The sequence below is a fragment of the Acanthopagrus latus genome, chromosome 8 (assembly GCF_904848185.1).
Source record: "Acanthopagrus latus isolate v.2019 chromosome 8, fAcaLat1.1, whole genome shotgun sequence".
In the NCBI taxonomy this organism is placed as follows: domain Eukaryota; kingdom Metazoa; phylum Chordata; class Actinopteri; order Spariformes; family Sparidae; genus Acanthopagrus; species Acanthopagrus latus.
This window is the reverse complement of record NC_051046.1, coordinates 25,779,339-25,794,810: the sequence shown is the minus strand read 5'-3', so window position 1 is coordinate 25,794,810 and position 15,472 is coordinate 25,779,339. Positions and strand designations below refer to the sequence as shown.

General features: G+C 39.2%; 1 protein-coding gene across 1 annotated transcript in view; it reads left to right on the top strand.

Moving 5' to 3' along the window:
• The window catches only part of si:ch211-266k8.4 (rab GTPase-activating protein 1), a 63,507-nt gene extending 48,582 nt beyond the window's left edge, over positions 1-14,925 (top strand). Inside the window, exon 15 of the mRNA XM_037107734.1 lies at positions 14,355-14,925. Coding sequence (XP_036963629.1) covers positions 14,355-14,421 — 67 coding nt within the window. The 3' untranslated portion in view covers positions 14,422-14,925. The remainder of the gene's footprint in view (positions 1-14,354) is intronic.
• Positions 14,926-15,472: the final 547 nt, after the last annotated feature.

Genomic DNA, 15,472 nt, shown 5'->3' with positions numbered 1-15,472 from the left:
AGGATTCTCAGAGTTCATCAAGATTCTTTGGTTTCATCTTCCAAGCCTCCTCCTTCATTTTACTCCAGATATGCTCAATAATATTCACGTCTGGTGACTGGACCGGCCAATCCTAGATCACCTTGACCTTCTTCGCTTTCAGGAACTTTGATGTGAAGGCTGAAGTATGAGAAGGAGCACCATCCTGCTGAAGAATTTGCCCTCTCTTGTTGTTTGGAATGTAATCGGTTGGCAGCAAGAATTTCTTGACACTTCAAGCTGTTGATGTTGCCATCCAATCTGCAGATCTCTTGCACACCACTATACTGGCTGTAGCCCCAAACCAAGATTTTTCCTCCACCAAACATGACTGGTTTCTGGGTGAATCTTGGGTCCTCGAGGGTTCCAACAGTTCCTCTGCAGTATTTGCGATAGATATAGATAGATATAGATATATATATATATATATATATATATATATATATATATATATATATATATATATATATATATATATATATATATATATAGATATAGATATAGATATAGATAGATATAGATAGATATATAGATATAGATATATATATAGATATATAGATATATATAGATATATATAGATAGATATATAGATATATATATATAGATATATATAGATATAGATAGATAGATATATATATATAGATATATAGATATATATAGATATATATGTATATGGATATAGATAGATATAGATATATAGATATAGATATATATAGATATAGATATATAGATATAGATATATATAGATATATATAGATATATATGTATATGGATATAGATAGATATAGATATATATATATATAGATATACAGATATAGATATACACACAATATATACACAATAACTTACTTTGATGAATGATTGATGAATCCAGATGTCAAAATCTTACCACAAAAACAAAACTTGTATCCAACTTTTAACTTCAGTGGCCCACCCCCATGCAGAGAGCCACAGCCAGGCTCCCAGGTGAAAATCAGACCCAATGGCTTGTGTGGTACCTGGGTGTAAACACCAATGGTAAACAGATCACACTGATGTGTTTATGGTCTCTGTAATGGATTTATGAGATGAGTATGTGTAAGGGACTGGGAGACAGAAAGAATGAAACCATCCCATTGTGTTTTCCACAGCATTTCACAGCAGGGCAGGGTGGGGACACCACAGCTCTAAAATAGACTTGTAGTTTCCTGTTTAGTAGGTTACGCACCTTCTGTACAGTCTGTCCCTACCAAGAATCTAATGGGAGGTATGAACATCTGCACTACTTACGCAACAACTTTCTGAAGCATTCATATCTATGTAGACATTCCCTTTAGGGAATTTAAATTAAAAGGGTGTTATGTGACTTAGTGAGTTGAGTTTAGTTGTTCCCTGTGTGTGTGGGAAACAAGGAAATACAATTGACAGGCGCAGGAAGATGAGCTAAGCTGTCCCGTCTTCACTGCCTCACAGATGGGACAGTATCTGTCTGCCGGAAGCCCCCCGGCACACCCAGCTTGAAATTGCTTTTCCACTTTCTGTGGCTTCCGTCATGCAGGAGGTCAGATCATGGGGCAGAATTGGAAAAACTGACCGGGGGACAGACAGAGAACTTTGTTGGACAGTAAACGTTCCTAGAAAAGAGTAGAAATCTTGTCATAGAGCCACTTCCCTGTGAGTGACTGGTTTACCACACATTTTTGATCATTCAAAGTCATTTTATAGTTTTATTAACAGTCCCTAACAGTCCCTGCCCACATGTCATAGTCTTAGTAGAAGCCCTGGATTATAGCTTGCTGCCACTGGTGTATGTGAGTGGGTGAATGACACATTTTTGGATCACAGCACTGATTAAATGAAGCCTTTTGCCATTTTTAACACATTTTTTAAAATCAGAATATTTTTGTTGACCATTACCAATTTGACTAATACAGTAGCTTTGTAGTTAGTCTTTGTTGTGTCTGCTATTAAATACAGTTGAACTTACTTTCTACCTTAATTATACAAAGAATAGAGACTAATGGTGTGTTCAAACTACCAGTGACAAAAACAAAGTGGAGCTGGCTTTTAAAGTTGACAGTGGAGCTCACCAGTCTCGGCTGTTTTGTAGCTTTGTCGCTAATGATGTGCACATAACATAGTAAAATAGTAAACATAGTAAAACTGGCATGCAAGACTTCAAGTTCAAAACCACAGCATTGTAATTATTTGATGGGAGCTTTAGCTAACTGCCATTCAGTATTGAACTGATTTCAGAAACCTTCTCCGTCTTGATCTGTTCATAAAATGTATGCCTTTGTGTCACTTTTCCTCTGTCCTCTCATCTCTGCCATATAATCATACATACAATAACAGCACTGTGGTAGACATGTTAGCATGCAGCAAAACATATTTTTTATATGAGAGTCATAGGTCTAATTATGACTGACACAGTGCCAGATAACTAGCTCAACCAGTATTCTAACAGTCATAGTGACACATGCACAGTCTTTACACTTGAGCAATTATTCTGTCATTGCATAAAAAATCTCTATAGTGCATGGAATTTTCCATGTTGATGTATTTTTTTTATTGTGTATATTTTTGCAGCTTTTCTGAATTATGAGTTGTGTGTAATTACAATTGAACATTTTCCTTGGTATAGGGCACACACTTACAAAAAGGAACACATCATCTCTCTTTGGCATCGGATCACAGAAACAGGGTTTGTAAGGTTGCTTAATTAAATCAAACCACGACAAGGCTCACCTGTCAAGATATGTATTTAAAAAAATCTTATTGCATGACTATACCCATGAGGTATGATAGCTTGTTTATGAGATTTTTGGCAATTATCTGACTAAAAAGTGTTGGCTTAACATCAACACCTGGGTACTGTTGTGTCATGACTTTTGACCATGTTATGTGTGTGTATCTGTCCACCTGGGCAACTCTGCAAGGTTAAATAGCTGTTTGCCTGTGGGGACACTGATAGAAGTTGATCATTGTGTGCAGGTGTGCGGGATAAAGTCACTGACATAATTAGAGTCATCGTGTTTCCCATGAGCAGGAGCACATATGTGACCCACGCAGCCTGCCAGAAGTGTATGGTTTGACTGTGTGTGTGGGACTAGGGACAACGAGAAGAATGCTTATTGTGTAACAGTTTGGGATCCATGTGTGATCGACATAGACAAAACATGCTTATGTCTGCTTGAGTGTGTGTGTTGGCTAAAGCTTGTCACTTGATCCTCTGGTGTTGTTCTCTGTATGTTCGGCAGTGTGGGAGCCACTCTCTCCTGCTGTACTCACCTCTCATCTCCTCTCCCCAGGGAACTGTTTATGTGCATATTTATTTACTTTTTTAGGACTTGTGCACACTTAACACATCCATAACATCAGTTCAAATCAACATTAGAGACATTCAATATTTGGTCATGTGTTTTGGAACCCTGGTTGTAGGTATGTGTGCTGATGTGCCTTTGAGTTGTGCATGCTTCATGTGTTGAAACATGATGCAAACTAGATATGCATGAAAAATTCAAACTCAATCAGGCAAACTGTGTGATGTGGACATTTACACACACAAACACACACACCACCTCTGCCATTGTTAAGGGAATTGCTAAGATGCAGGTGTAGCGGTGTTATATAACCAGGTAGTGAGGATACACTACGCATGAGTGATCAAACACACACGCACACAAACACACAGCTCATCCTATTTAAAGAAACAAAGGGACATTGGAGGCCTTACTGCAGTGTTTGGTGCTTAGACTGGCAACACCTTAATTCCCCTGACTACCGCAAACAAATCAAACATCAGGCTTCAGTTTCTGTTTAATCTACAGTAATTTAACAGAAAAAGTAACAAAAATCAATAAAAAAGGTAAAAAAAATTATATATAGATATATATATATATAGAGAGAGAGAGAGATAAAGATATAGACCATTCTGCAGCGATACAGAACATAATCCAGAGTCTGCAGCTTATATTTACTACTGATTGTTCAGTCTCTGTAAAGTCGCTGTAAAATAAAGTTGCATTCGATGTTGCTCCCATGCTTTGAATTGTGGGCGACATTAGACCAACGTTACTGTGTAATGTAGAAGGTATGTTGGAGGGAGGCAGAGATCACTAATGTAGGTGTAGTATTGTTTATGTATTGACAAGATGCAGTTTTTATTTTGTGGACTGCCATAGTCTGATTATTGGCTCTCTGAATAAAAGGGGGGATTTAAATTATGAAAAAGTGTATACACTGAGATATATTGAGAATCTTTTTGCATTCGAATGATTGACAACTGAATCTTAATAGCATTGGAAGGCCAGTTAGGATTCACACCTCTAGTAACCACTTGAGTCAGACTTAAATAACTAATTTCTCTCACTTACCTTTAGAATAGACTGTATCCTAGGGTGCATATTCATGTGAAGATTCACATCTCAAAGGCAGTACAGAGTAACCAAAAGTGACGGAAAAAAGACCATAAAGTATTAATGAAATCCTGTCCTTAAATGTTTTGGATTTAATCGTCAAAAAGCAGTTAATAAAATCTCTACTTTCTTTTCACCTATAGTGTGGCTGGAATCATGAGATATAATCTATGGGCAAATCCTAATTACCATACACTCCATTTCACTGTTGCTAGAATACCACTGACTACATATTAAACAACCCCACATTTTAGATGGTGTCACCTGTTGTATACCTGGATGTATACACTATCATTATGTGTAATGCATAAACGGAAAATTCCAGTGTTTTTCAACGTAGGCGCTACTTTATTATTCTGACTATGGGTCAAGGTCTAACATTGCAATCATCACCTCTGTTGGAAGGATTCAGGAAACGGAACTACAGCAAAACAGCGTATTTCAAGAAAAGCCTCCTGAGGCTTCCAAACCCACTTAAAATTGACATAAATCAAGTCATTTCAAACGTTAGCTCCAAACACTACTTCCACTGTAAACACAGCTTAGCTTTTATAGCTAAGTGCACAGGGATCTAATTCTGAGGAACCTCTTCTAGCTGTTTGGTTAGCCAACAGGCAAACTTTCTGTTCCTCTGCAGTAACAACAGACATTTAGCATTTACTGTTTCCTGTATATATCCGTTAAGCTTGCCTTTAATTTCTAATGATAATGTTGGAATAATGTGTCAGAAGTAGCTCTTTATTCAGGGAACATAATGTAACAGCTGAAAAAACACACACACTCAAAAAGAAACAAAATTAAAACATTGCCTTACGTTCAGAACTGTACCAAACAGGGTTTGTAAACTTGCAGCCTGTGCAAGTTTTTGGTTCTCCCCTTTCTTTCTGTGAATAGTGATACAGTAGAAACAGAGAATAGACTTGGGAGTCATATACCCATTATTCAGCACTTGAATAATGAGCAGCCCTCAGCTGCACTTCCTTTTTAAATTATGGAGGCCTCATTAGAAGACGTGTGATGTTGATCTGCTCTGAATGTAAAAAATGTTTTTGCCTAGAAACAGGAGCATCTACTTTATAACATATGAATACTATATTTCATGTGTGCTTAGATGTACATGGGCTATAATTGTATCCGCATCATGAGCAATCTAATTAAACTAAATCACTGATATTTGGAACACCCTGTTCTTAAAACTTGTTGCGTAATGTGACGGGTACAACTGATGTACCTTCCAAAAACTTGTTTATGTCTGGTCTCAACTAGCTTGTTTTTCCCATGGCAAAAGAACAAGTAAGCAGTAATCATGTCATGCTCAGCCGTTATGAAGTGCCACCGGTTTAATTGATAATGACAGTCCACCTCATCTCTGCTCTATTTTGTCTTTATTAAGTGTTCTTTTTTGTGTGTGTCAGATCTCAGCAAATATATGTGTATGCTCTTTGAGAGAGCACTGCTGTCTTGACACACTACACCACTCTAATCTTAATCATTTATGACATCATTCCAGATTTCCCAGCGATGCCCAGCTGTTGTTTGGTGTGTGTGTGTGTTCAAGCTGCCTGTCTTTGCAGCATGCTTTAACCATGTAAATGAGAACATTGTTCAGGTCACATGAGTTAAAAGAAGCTTAACTCACACTGATAACCCACAGCACGGTGTTTGTTTGATAGACTCAGCCCCAAGCCTCACAGAAACACACACATTGTACTTCTTTGAGGAAGTGTCAACACTAATCCTGAAAGGTCTAAAAGAAAAATACAAACAGCATAGGTGAATAAACAGTTTAAGCTCTGGCTTGAATAATTTACCCTTTAGTTTCCATGCATAGATCAGCTACAGTTTGTACTTTCAATGTCCTTTTTTCCCATAGTCCCATTTTTTTTTTTTTTTGATTTATCAGTCCAAAACCAATATAACATGTTATTATACTGTAGCTCTTCTAATATGTCATCATTATGTGCCTTATATACTCTACTGGGATATGTTAAGTCTCTTATTACACTTCATTCTAGTCAAGTCTTGTCTACTTATTACAGTCATTGTATTTAATTCAAACATAACCACTTTGGGTAAACATTATTATGCTTATTACATAATTATAGTGTAACATGTACAGTTCCAAGGGTTACATTTTACACAGAGAGAGGGTCAGCCTCAAGGCAGCAGAACAGTGTAAGTGAATGTCAGCTCTGGCCCACGCCTTGCTGTTTATCTAGAAAGGTGAACAAAAGCGAACAGGTATAAATGTAAGAGTGAGTGAACCATGAATGGACCACACCTCACTGTTTTTCTAAGAGCTGAATAGAAAGGGTTCTCCCCTTGCCTGCAGAAAAAAAGAAGTGATAAATGGAATAGATTCAAAATGAATTGCTCTGTGAGGTATACTTACAGTTTTTCTTCCACTGTCACAAAGGGAACTGTCATTCCTAATAGAAAAATGGAAAAAGCATAGATCCTGAGATTTCCCCAAGACATTTGTCATAAATTGTTGCTTATCTACAATCTCAATGAAAGTGTCGGTTTGAATGCTAGTGAATGGAAAAGGTCAAAGTTAATGACCGTCAGAGAAAAGGCTTCCAAGGTTAAAAGTATAGAAGTGAATGGTGACAGAATAAAAGGACAAAGCAGATACTAAGTCCTCTGGTGCAATGGGACTGTGGATGTTTTGTGTGCAGAAATTCATTATTCAAGGGTTTATTTGTCACATACTCATATTTCTTGATGTATGCACGGAATTGCAGGCACTGTATACTCCAGAGAGCTCGCTATGAAGGCAGTGTGTTAGAATTATAATAGCTGGAATAGAGTCCGCTAAGTGACTTCTGTCACGTCTCAGCCTTTTACTCCTTTTATATCTCTGATAGAAAATCCTGAGCTGCAAGCTGCAGCATGACTGTCTAAAGCAGCACGAGTGATGTACTGTCACATACAGTCACCTTGGGGGTGATATTGTTATCAAGCGTTGGTATGAGGCTTCTCAGTACTTCATAGACTTCACTGATGTTTTCAAAGCTGGATTGGATCAAATCACGGATGGCAGCCTGCAGCGTAGCTTCTGATAACCTAACCTCTTAGGTCACTGCAGTTTTTGTTTATGTTCTGGTATGAAGATGACAATGGCTTGATCTAACTTTCTAAATGGTGGTAGAGCATTTGCCTTGTGGCTCTCCTTGAATGAACAATCACAATGGTCGACAGTCCTACACCTCTGGTGGGACACATAATCTGTTGTTAGAAGTTTAGCAGGGAATTTTTCCAGGTCAAAATTACAGCAAGGGAAAGATCTGGGTACCTCGTTCTCTGCCAGCACAGAACACCATTTAGCTTTGTCAGTGCTATGTCAGCAAATGCCTGCAGGGGTATGCACATGTTGGACCGCACAACATTAGGTTTATTCCCCTTATTGTGACTGGAGCTGCCGTTCAAGTCTGCTTTTGGTCGGCACTGATTGCAGCCATTCTAGACAATGCTTATGGTTCCACCGACTGCACCACAGCATTTTATGCAGCTTCCCAGAGGCTCTTCGCTCTGCCCCGCGGAGAATACACAGTGAGTCAGGCGAGATTTTGACGGAAGTGGACAGCAGAGGCATCAACAGCAGATCAAACCAGACAGAGTACAACATAGTGCATTTGATCAATTTTCGGGACACCCTGTTCAGAGCTGGGCTTGACAATGCAACAAAGTCTGAAATATTAGCAATAAACACAATGATAACAGTCAAACAACGAAGCCATGTAACAACATCCTACCACCACCAAGGTAAAGGCAAATACATCAGGAAAGGAAATCAAGGAATCATCAAGGAAAAAGGATGCAAAAAACACAGTCTGAGCAAGTCAACGCTATCAGACAGGCATGACGCTCTGCTTCTGGTGGAACATGAAACCACCTGGAGGACCAATCAAACGGCACATGTGGTTACTGAGACGTGCCCTGTGGAATCAAGGAGGAGAAGCAGCTGCAGATATAAACACACTGTGCCCTCCCTGATCTACATTTCACATGCTTTAAATTATCTGTCAAGCTTAGAGTCTTTAGTAACTTCCCAGCACTTCCTATAGCCCACATCTAAGATTGTATCTGATACTGGCTGAGTCTTAAAGTGAACACCTGCTGGGGACAGGATGAGGGAGATGGGGCTGTAAAGGTTAGTGGTGAATGAATAGTCTATTGTGTTGGTTTGTGAAAGGCAGATCTCATCACTGAGTTGTCAAATGAACATATCCATGTTAAATAAGGAAAAGCCAAGCTGTGTTCTCTTTCTAACTTGCAGTACTATCAAAGAAAAGACAGATATATGTTAAACCCCCACAAAGTCCCTTCTCCTATACTTTCTTCAACCAGTGGTTTAACTCAAACTGCCTCCCCCATCTCACAGAGGATGTTTGAGTTCAGCCCTCACCTTGGGTCTTCCTCTTCACTCATTTGTTAGGACACTTGTTTGATAGTGGCTGAAGTAAAGTTGGTTTCCTATTTCATCTTCAAGTTAACTGGAACAATCTACTGTAAAGTCATGGTACATTCACATACATAGAGTATGACTGGGCAAAACATAATTTCAAAAGTAAGAAATCCATTACATAAATTACCATCTGATGAATTATTATCTGAAATAATGAATCTGAAATCACAAATCAATGTATTGATGCAAAATCAGTTGATTTTGTTCTGGAGTGAAATATCTCAACATCTATTAAATGTATTGGAGTTAAAATTTGTATCGTTGTATTTTCAAAATTTGTCCCTCAAGTGCAACCATTACGTTCACTTTGGTTTTGAGTGAAAAGTCTCAACAATTGTTGGATGGCTTGTATAGTTCAATTGTAGTAACTTTGGTTACGCTTTTCTTGTGCCACCATCTGGTAGAAAAAAAACATAATTTTCTTCAGCTGTACTTTCTATTATTCCTACTTGCTAATGATAGCTTGCAAACATGCTAAACTAAGATACGGTTGGGAACACAGTAAGTATTGTGTGTGATACATCAGCAAGTTAACATGTTGACGCTAGTATTTATTCAGAGCACCTCTGTGCCAAAATACAGCCTCCCAGAGCTGCTGCTGTGGCAGTAAACTCAGTTTTACATCATTCTAAACCAAATATTTTATTATTTTGGACTGTAAGATAGGACACACTTTGTAGATGCACATTGGTCTTCGTTAACTTGTTATTGGCATAGAGCACTCCACTACTCAAAAACAGAATCTGCTAACAAAACAATGATGGAACTCGTTCATTTCAGTCTTATCTATGTGACATGTACATGCTTATAGTAGATAGCAGCAAACTGCAGTCTCACATTGTTCCTAGAGGAATTGGCCACTAGTGTCAGGTGTCACACATGCACCTCTGTGCTGAGAACTTAGGGTCCAAAGAGCTGAGTAACTGAGCCCAGTTGGTGTCACTTGCTGAGTCACCACAAAGGAAATGGTTTTACTGGTGCAGCACGTTATGGCTGCTGCTGTGTGTCTCTCCCCAGTCCCCTCCTTACAGTGTAATTGAATTTAAATTATGCATGCTGTGTGTCTGCTGGTGCGGAGAGGTCATAATCACTCTCTTTGTATAGGTGTGGGTGAATGTGTGTGTGTGTACCGCCCACACCTGCCTTGTATGTATATCTATAGGTGGGAATGCATGTATGTAATGTATATGCTGTACTTTTATATGCGCTGACTGTATGTGTGCACGCACTCACACAGCCTCTAAGAAACAGAAGAAACCTGAGCTCTGTTCAACTGACTGATGTTACCTGGCTAACACTTTCCCATTACTCCGTGTGTGTGTGTGTGTGTGTGTGTGTGTGTGTGTGTGTCAGAGAGAGAGAGAGAGAGAGAGAGAGAGTTCATCTGACTATGTGACACTGCTACCTTCGTCTAATTATTCCCACCCCACTGTAGCGTGGTCCCAACTTGACACCCAGTCTAAATGTTTGAGCAGTTGCATTGTGGCCTCTAATGACTGGAAACCTTATTAACTCAGCAATTTTGTATGACAGGGGAGCAAACTGTCATGAGGTCTACGTCATTGACAAATGTTGGGGTCATATGACTCAATCTGTCAGGCTTCAACATGTCAAGCGAGCTCAGTCTGCTCATTTGAGTGCAACATCCCCTGACAGACAGAATGATATCACCTTCATTGTCATCTTAAGAATATTCATCAGATTTTGGGGGATGTTTTTAACAGATACATAGGAGATATGCATCATGACTCGGCCCAGAAACTTATCAGTGGACAAAATCTTCATTGAAATTTGCATGAATGCTTTTCAAGAATGTCACTCACACACAAAGTGTCTCTCTTTATCAGCTGCAAACTGATTATGCAGATGTTCAGTCAAAATAGTAAGGCCTACAACTCTGAGCTGAAGCAGAACTTTTTTGTTTATCTTGCTTCTTACGTGTTTGGTTTGACCTTGTGACTCCTGGGTCATTGGGTAGAGCAGGGAAGATCATTAGCAAACACACTTAACCACACACTGCATTCATCACTGAGTTCCTGATCAACACTTAAAGCTTTAAGGTCCAGAGTGTAGGATTTATATGGTTTTATATGATGATCCATGATTATGAATAATATTGTAAATAAAATTAGTGTTTTCATTGGAGTATAATCACATGAAACTAAAAATAGTTGTGTTTTTTCATGTGGAGCAACTCTTCCACCAAGTCGCCATGATGCCAGGCCATGTTGGTACAGAAGCCCAAAACGGACAAATCAAACACTGGCTATAGAGAGGATTTTTTGTGTTTTTCCCCTGATTGCTCATGGTTAGGTCTTTGCAGTCTACAGCGTCAACTCTAGATGCTACTAAATGCTACACACTGGACCTTAACTTTTACATCTCAGTTTATTAAAACTTTATTCATGTGTGGTTCCCTTTATTGTCACTGACTCTGGGTCACTTTGCATCAATTTTGGTGCCTGCCAGGTTCTGAACCCTGGACCTCTTCTGCCCAAAGCAAGAACAATGCCTCCTTTACTCAAAACCACATGTCAACTTGATGATATGCCAACAGAAAAGGCCAGTTGGTTAGGGTTCATCCTCTTGGGACCATGAATGTCTCTTTAAAGTTGATGATTCTAGAGTTCATAGAATAAATGAAAACCTTCACGTGCTACAGGAAAAAACAGAAATTCCCCAAAGTCACCAGGGTTCTTCCTTTGGCCGCCATTCACATCTGTACCAAAATATATTTCATGTGTCAGTATTTGTACAGTTATTTCACTCTGGACTGAAGTGATGGAGGACCGACCCACAGACAGAGAGAGCCATCCCCAGAGTCGCACCCTTAGCATGGCAACTATTAGGTTTCACAGGGAGTTATTTGTTGTTCCTACTTCTTGGTGAAGAACAGCCAGGTGCAGTGACTTCCCAGGGTCACCCTCAGGTTTCCAGGCAACCAGCGGAGACATTGAACAGACGTAAATGGAGAGGATGGAGGTTGTTGTTCATCAAGAAATAGCACCTAACTACCTCTAAATTCACAAATTGTCACTTTTACGTTTTCTCTTTTCCCCTGTTTCCATTCACTATGGTGAGCTAAGATCATACTTGACATGCAGACATAAGAGTAGTGTCAGTCTTCTCATGCATGCAACTCTGTCAGATTACAGCCAGTATTGTTTTTCAGTTAAGTGCCCTTGTCATGCATTACTGGGGTAACATGAGTGTGATGGATGTGGTAGCAGGAAGCATGAAGCGAATGAATGGAGATTGAATGTATATGTTTCAAGGAGGGATAGTTATTGTTTTCACAAATCTAGGTTTCCTCCGCGTCTGGAGGAAACTTCACCTGCATCACACCAGTGTGTGCACACTTGTCTATATGTGCACATAGTAGGGATGGCGAGATGTAAGATTTTATAGCAAATGGCAATATAAAAACACTCGGGATAAGCTGATTAGGTGAATTTCCATTATCAGTATTTTTCTCTCTGCACATCAAAAAGTTACATAGGATTTGTGGTAATGCTTTGGATTCCAAACTAAACAACAGGTAGATGTGGTGTCCATAATGTATTTCTCCTTCACTTTTGCAGGGGTAAAAATATACCCTATATTTTCTTATGAAGAAAATAATTCTATTGGCTGATGATTACTGGGATACTAACACAAATCACACTTATTTTGGTCAGGATAATCTTGACATGAAATTTTCTTTTTGTTTTATGTCTACCACACACAGAGCAAATCATTACCCTTGCAGGGCTTGATCGGTGGTGGTGTGTGAGCATTTCCATTTACTGGTGACAAAGATGTCTTTCACTGGCTCCTGTTTAGTGCCTTGTGTGTGGGTGGTAGGGGCTGAATTATTCTCCAACTGGTCCGCGTTGGTCCTCAGTTTGAGCCATATGTTGTCATATTGGTGCCATTCTGGTTACTCTGAGAATATCCATTATAAAAGGTGCACCTTAGTATTTTCATACACTTTGTGTGGTTGTTAATGTGATTATTCGGGGTCATTTAAAGGCTGTGGACTGAATAGTGTGGGGCCCACCTCTATGATTGCTTCATAGGCTTGTAGGCTGCTTACTGGCAGTGACTGGCTTGGCCATACACTTGTATAGTGTGGGGCCGGTGTCAAAGAGCACCATTACCATAGTGTCAATTATTTCATTGAATAACCTCCAGAGACTTGCTTTGTAGGAAGTCCAGACTGAAGGCTAACCACAGTGAAAGGCTGTTTATCATCAAGTTGGGTCTGTCTCCAACCACATGCAGCTAAAGCCACCGTAGCTAACCTGCTCAGGGTAATCGCTGCACACACTGACTCAGAAACACAATCAAAATGAGGCCAGACGACACTGACTCAATCAAACACACACTCCCTCTCAATTTTCTCTCTCTCTTTCAGGCACATATGCCGCCTCACACACCCTCACACTACTCTTAGTCAGACATTTTAATCCAAGGAATTGAAGTGATGTTTATGTCATGCAGAGTCAAAGAACACTGGGCTGTTAGCGGTTGATGGAGCAGACTGAAGTTGCTTTGACAATAAAGATAAGGTCATTGTGAGTCCAAAGAACGCCTTCATGTCATGTGTAATGCTGTAGACACTTTTTGCTCCATGGTGAAATGGCTGGATTCAGGGGTTCACATAAACACACACCTACAGACTTGCTTCCAAAAGAGAGCATTTAGTTAATAGTCAAGAATGAGGTAAGGAGGATATCAGAGGCAAAGGAAACAGGTGGCTTATGAATTATTTCAAAGCTTTCATCTGCTTTGACCCAAACACTGTGTATGCATGTCCTCTTTCAGAATGTTTGCATGTGATTCTGCATTTCTGTTTTCTTCCTGATGGAATTGGTTAGATAACATCAGGGTGTGTTCAGAAATGTTTGTGGTTTATTGGGACAATTTACTTCGTCGGTTGGTTTTGGCTGTTTAGCAAATTGTCTGTTGGAGCCCCTAAGAATGTGAATGTTAGTTCAGCGTCAAAGGGAACTGTGGTTTAGTTAAAAGCAAAGTGATTACAGGAAACCATAACTAATAACTCAGTGAACCCAGGGAAATCCACAGTGGTTTAAAATGGTATGAACACCAGAGAAGGGACATTGCAAAAATGGTATGACTTAAACTGTTTTGGCACTTGCACTCCCAGTTCACTTGCAATATGTCTGTAAATGAAAGGTGAAAATACAGTCAAGTTTAGTTAGTTAATTAATATCGACCTTAATATCTTTTGTTTCTGTCTTTTTTAAAATTCTAATAATGTCCCTAGGATCTGAACCATGATCAGTTAAACCAGAATCAGAATAACTTCAAAAACAATGTATTTGTGTTTTTGTCAATTTGCAGCATCTGTGGTCAAAAAAGAAAAAAAGTTTAAGGGTTTAAATAGATTAAGTTTAAACTATATTTAAACACATTTTACTCTATGTCTTCTCCTTATCTATTGTCCCTCCTCCCTGTCTTTCTCTCAGGGAGTTGTCTTCCAGACATCAGACCAGTGTCCCATTCAGGAACACCAGAGAGTCCAAGCTGATCTGACACTGAAGGAGGGAGAGGAACATGATGGAACAAGTGAAGTGATTAAAAGCAGTAAATGTTCACATTAAGGATGAAATCACAATAGTCAGTTAAGTAAATCAGGTGATGTTGTTTGGTCTGGGACCCTGATGAGTAACTAACCCACACAAAGACTCAAAATCACTGCAAATGTCATGTAGGGATCTACAGGGTCTGCACAGGGTCCATAATGTAGGAATCCAGAACTGCAGCTAATCTGAAGATGCTGCTCAAGTTACTTAGAGCTGTAAAACCAGATTTTTACCTGAGCATTAAGCCTTATGAACAGAGATGCATTTTTATTTCATTTTCATTTGAAGTCCATGTATGACTTGTGTGCACACAGTCATGCAGATATGTTAGATACTAGTTTGCGCTGCACTGATGCTGTTTTTTTTTTTTAGTTGAGCCATAAATGCTTAACCATGACTCTGTTTTTATTGTCTTTCATAGTTGGAACTAATAAAACATTGATATTCTTTTAAATGGTGACTTGTTATTTATTTAGATAGGATGTCTGTCCTGAACTGCACTGACTCTGTGCTAAAAGTGGGAGTGTGGTGATATCCCCGTGTGTGCGTGTGCGTGCGTGTTTGTTTTTGTTTGTGTATAATGAGTCAGTTTTTCATTGTGCTTCCAAAACCATTCTCACCTTGTACAATTATCTTGAGACGAGGTCAGAGCTTCTTATATCAAATGAGTCACAGCTGGATAGTTCTCTCACAGTGTGTTCACGTTGTGGTTATTACATTTGTGCAAATGTTTTATGACATTGACATTCAAATGTCAGTTGGCTTTCATCTTAGCACGTTGACGCTCTGATATGAAGGCAGTTCTCCTTTGTTCAGATGCCTGAAATGACCACATTTTCCTGACAGGCAACCTCTTGGAAACATACAGATACTGAATTAGTTGAAAACAGTTGGTCAGGGTCACATTTTGTTTTTCTGAACACTTTTAAGAGTTTATGATGTCATACCAAGCCAACACTTTCTGGCATGGATTTGATACACAGAAGTTCCAACCCACACCT